Genomic DNA, 4,946 nt, shown 5'->3' with positions numbered 1-4,946 from the left:
CTGTAAACAATTTGCCTAATGGCATGCGAGTGGAGAAGCTTCTCATTTCATACAAGCACATTTTTCCAGACGCCTCTCCTCGATTACTTCTGACTTTAAAAAAAAAAGAGGCGAGGATGGAAGCGAGGACGCAGGAGATAAGCAAACCTAATTGAGAAAAGGCCCAGAATTGAGAAAAGGCCCAGGTCACAGAAGGTAGAGGATGGATTTTTACCAAATGAGAAAATGCCAAAGACTACCTTGGTAGTTACAAAACTGTTTCAAAATGGGTGCATGTTGCAGGTCATGCAATCATGCTGCAACATGTCAGGAACCACATTATGGTTTATGCTGTAACAGGAACAAACTGCTGTTTGCACCAATGTATTTAAATGAGTCATTTACCAAAGCTATTTATAATAACATTCTGTAATGGAGGCTGAAGGGGGGTAAAGTTGAAAAGATACAGTACTAATACATTCAAAGTAAACACGTGTATGTTTTATTTTTAAGTCTCCTCTCAATAGTGCCAGTACATGCAGAGGCGCAACATACAGTAGAAACCAGCCTGCACTAGATCCAAAGTGCTTTATTGTTAGTCCCTTCCCTCTACTCCCTTAGCACACAGACTGATCCAGCTGTAATAAAGCTGTATTTGATGGAAAAATAGTCCTCAATTTCACTCTAAGTATTCACAATCTTAAATTCCTCATAACCTGTGCTCGGGGCAGGCCTTGAGTGCCAGAGGAGATATTGAGGATGAATCTTAAAAGCCTTTTCCTCAATTCCTCAAAACAGAGTGAAACCCTCTGATTTGTTTTATTAAGGAGGCAGAGAACAGACACAAGGAATCAAGGAAAAGATTTGAGATTCTTCTATAGGTTGCATCAGGACTCATCAGGAGTCGTACAGTATCACTCATCCACATACTGTACATGTCACAGGTGTAAGACACTTGTCCTCAGCATCTCCATTAAGTCAGTCATTACCAGTACAACAAAGACTCTTAACATTCAGAGCACAATAACACTGGCAGGTCAATACGGATGAGCTCTGCAGTCTCTCTGGCATCTGTTGGTTCCCCGGTGTAGTGTCATGGCACAACTGGTGCACTTCCTCTACTAGTGATTGACAGGCAGGTGAGGGGGTGATAAGGGTTGGGGCTAGGCTGTGCTAGTCCTCTATGGATCGGATGTATCTCTCATAAGCCTTCTCATCCATCAGAGCATCTAGCTCCTTAGGGTTGGCAATGGTCATCTTCATCAGCCAACCTGTCCCAGCAGGGGTTACATGTCAGAGGTTAGCCTAGACATCAGCCCTGTTTGAATATTCTTTCTTTCCTAAAAATAGTCACTGATGTGTGCACGTGTAGACTAGAGTATGCATGCATGTCTGCAGGTGTAGTGTGTATGTATGCTCACCCTCTTTGTAGCAGGACTTGTTGACAAGGCCGGGGTTGTCTGCAAGGAGTGTGTTGACCTCTGTGACTTCCCCGGTTAGAGGAGAGTACAACTCACTAGCTGCCTTCACACTCTCCAATGCTCCAAACTCATCTAAAAAATGACAGCGATGGGTCAGGTCATGAATAGGTCTTGGGGAAGGGTGACTAGTATAACCCTAGAGGACCAGCAGTTGCGTTACCCTCCTCACAAGTCTGTATGGTAGTAATTGCTCCTTACCAGTCTGCGCCAGCTGCGTGCCAACATCTGGTAGTCCACAGTACACCACATCTCCTAGAGCCTCCTGCATGACAGATTTAGATAATGAGAAATTAACCAAATGTGTCACTTCATGATCCGTGTGCCACAACACACGCTAACATTGGGTATTTAAGACCACAGGTCCCAATGCGGCTCATACGAACCAGTGGGAGCATAGGCTCGTGAGAACTCACCTGAGCAAATTTGCTGATGCCAACCGTTCCTACCTCTCCCTCTACTCGTATCCATTCGTGTTTGTCTGTGAATTTAAGAGCTGCGGAATTCAAGAGAAAAGTCAAATTAGTTCCGAGTACACAAACGTAGACACAAACCGAAAAACAGTTATAGCTACACGCTTAACAAGCTACGTTACGGTCGTGCTATGCGTTCTTGCTATGAACCACCTGCGTTACGAGGTCCACAAGCCAAGTAACGTTACCTGATGAGAGTCGGGTGGTAGTGGACAAAGTCCGTAGTAAGTATGCCCTGGATACCAGCCCAGAGGGAGGTAGCTGTGCCAAACGGTAGAGCAAGGCAGAGGTAAAGTTGGAAGATAAGCAACGTAGCATCACACATGTAGCCATTATCGTCGCGTTTTGACGACTGCAGTGACTGTCGCCTTTTTTAGACGTCATCATATCAGACGCCACTAGGGGCGCGTTCAGCAGGCACAACGTTATGAAACGTTAGAGTTACAAATAGCCTTGTGGCATGTTTTATGTAAAACAAACATGCATTTTTGACATGTGGAATACAGATAGGCATACATCCAGAGAATAACATATTCATTTATTTTTTTAAATATGGACAATGGGAATAGAAAATACAAAGTTGTTGATTCGAATAAAGAGGCTTCAGGCTACCAAATAAAATGTTATTGGTCACATACAAATATTGTAGCGTAATTAGGTGATAGTGGGGTAAGCCAAGCCAATTTTTACATTCAGCATCACTCCGTCAAGGGAAATATAGTATTCTTACTAACAAAGATATCTATATATATTTAACAATATTGTGTATCCCTGAAAATAATCCAAATCCATGTAAACAACAGATTTGAAAACATAGCTTGTCCCAAAAAAAAAGTGGTCTCTTGGCACAACTTGCCCCGGGTATAGGGTAAGTTTAGCCCTTATCGTGACTCTCAGTTCCATTATACTAACTACCACCGTATGAGTCATAATACCCATAAAACCTAGTGGTCAAACAGTAAAATGGTTCCAATTGTTTTTCACATAGGGGATTTTGGATAAAGGCTTACCCTGGTGTGACTTTTTGATAACTGTGTAAATCTCTCTGGGACAAGGTGACTTTTCATCAATATATTCGCTGGTATTTAACACCCCCCCCCCCCCCCCCCAAATGAAAGACTAATTAGCTGCTAATGCGGCTATCACAAAGAGCTACAAATGCCCTGATGATCTGGATGAGACTGCCGAATCGAGGCAAAGGTAAGAATCTCTGTATTAACTAACTAAATGTAATAGTGAATAAATTGGCTACATTTCTTTAAATGGACAATTGTGTAAACTTTCTTGTGCAAGTTTATATGGACACAATACCTGTTAACAAACGTGTCAGCTAGAAATGACTTGCAGGAGCTTGCAGGGATTTGTAGTTTTGGATGTGTACTTTGATGCTAATTACCATTTTCAAATCTAAGAGTGAATAGAGCCAAATATATTGATGAAAGTCACCTTGTCCAATAGAGACTTCTATGGTTATAAAAACGTCATGCCAGGGTAAGCCTACATGAAACACAGCCCTTATTTTTAGTGTTTCTAAAATCCCCTATGGAAAAGTGAATGGTGGAAAAACAATTGGAACCATTTCCTTGTTTGACTGCTAGGTTTTATGGGTATTATCATACCTCCACTGTGGGGATCTACTAGACATACAATGTTAGTCATTGGATGAAGACATCTACTATAGGGGGGAGTTTTGTTCGAGATCCCTGACGCTCTGTATGAATATTAACATGTATCGCTTGCAGTGCAGTTTTGGAAGCACCTTATCTTACATATCAGCATTAAAGAAAATAAGGTTAAATTGATACACATCTTGATAGGGTTAGTGTTTCAAAACAGCCATATCTCCATGTTACAGTGCTTGTTTATGGAAAACAGACGACCACCTGTGCTAATTACTTAACTAGCTTGCTCTGAACACCTGTGTGTAAGCGTAACTTGGGAAGTGTAGTTTCCTTAGATGGAGGCACCCATAGTTGAATGGGTCTGTGCAAAAACTGTTACAGTAAGGGTATCTTTTTTATTTGAATGATTATTTCTCAGGATGAAAGATATGGTCCATATGTTTCAAAAGCTGCATCGCAAGCGATGATTATTTATGTTTCTAAACGTTAAAACACAGCGTCGGGATTGTAGTTCACATGAGGCAGTCGTGGGCGACGCTAACAGCTGAGACCTGTAACGAGAAAGAGGAATGCCGCATAGGGTTTTCAAGAACTACAGGGTAAGTTAAGCCGCCTACACAATTCTGTACTGAATTAAATATTACCACTACCTTTTTAAAACCATGTCTATCTTTATTTCCCAAACACTATATATATATTTTTTGTCTTTTAATAATTTTAATCATCTTTTAACACCGGTGTGACAGGTTTAACACCTAACAAAACACCTTTTAAAAAAACAACAACACTTTTAACATAGGCCAGGCCCTGTTGTTACCTCATATCCCAGCCATAATGCCTTGTGTTACCCCTGGGAAGAAAACACTTCAATTTGCTCAATTTGCCATTGGCTCAACTTACCCAACTTACACTTGGACTATATTAGCCCAAACAGCTATAAGGATGCACTTTCATGCTAGGTTTAGGGCCTCATATTGAAGCTAATAGAGACTGAGGAAATGATGACCTCTTCCTAAATATTTGGTCAAATGATTAATTTCGTTTATGGTTTCCTAAATTTACCCTTTTGGCTCAATTTACCCCACTCTCCCCTACAGGGCATACAGAAAGAGAGTATACAAGAGAGAGAGAGAGACTGTAAGTGAGTATTGAAGAGGCTTTTTAGGTCCAATCCCTCAGTACTTGTCACAAGCAGTCATCTGCAGATGATGTTCCTGAGAGCGTCCCTAGCAACCCAGTCACCCTCTGCTCAGTCAATGGGTTCAGAGCAGCACAGAGTTTAGTTTAGCTAACCTGCCTACACAAAGCTATCAGAGACTGGTAACACACACTCCCCTCACCATGGCGATACTGGGAAGGGAAAGTGTGTCATCTCGCCACCCCCAACCGTTCCC

The 4,946-nt window shown here is 41.7% G+C and overlaps 1 protein-coding gene across 1 annotated transcript; it reads right to left on the bottom strand.

The window, feature by feature from the left end:
- Positions 1 to 458: 458 nt before the first annotated feature.
- On the bottom strand, positions 459 to 2,304 carry LOC123992641 (glycine cleavage system H protein, mitochondrial-like). Its single transcript, XM_046293966.1, has 5 exons — positions 2,119 to 2,304; positions 1,874 to 1,953; positions 1,659 to 1,722; positions 1,401 to 1,532; positions 459 to 1,250 (listed from the first exon to the last, which is right to left on the bottom strand). Exons 1-5 carry the CDS (start codon positions 2,261 to 2,263, stop codon positions 1,153 to 1,155), a joined length of 519 nt encoding a protein of 172 aa, XP_046149922.1. The 5' UTR covers positions 2,264 to 2,304; the 3' UTR covers positions 459 to 1,152.
- Positions 2,305 to 4,946: the final 2,642 nt, after the last annotated feature.

This window comes from Oncorhynchus gorbuscha, linkage group LG02, assembly GCF_021184085.1.
Source record: "Oncorhynchus gorbuscha isolate QuinsamMale2020 ecotype Even-year linkage group LG02, OgorEven_v1.0, whole genome shotgun sequence".
In the NCBI taxonomy this organism is placed as follows: Eukaryota; Metazoa; Chordata; class Actinopteri; order Salmoniformes; family Salmonidae; genus Oncorhynchus; species Oncorhynchus gorbuscha.
This window is presented reverse-complemented; position numbering and strand designations above follow the sequence as displayed.

Bases quoted from the DNA above. Each gene is read 5' to 3' on its own strand.
- LOC123992641 (XM_046293966.1), bottom strand. From the start codon at position 2,263: ATGGCTACATGTGTGATGCTACGTTGCTTATCTTCCAACTTTACCTCT. The intron at 1,723-1,873 runs GTGAGTTCTCAC...TCTGTCATGCAG, and splicing joins GCATCAGCAAATTTGCTCAG to GAGGCTCTAGGAGATGTGGT. The intron at 1,533-1,658 runs GTAAGGAGCAAT...GTCATTTTTTAG, and splicing joins CACGCAGCTGGCGCAGACTG to ATGAGTTTGGAGCATTGGAG.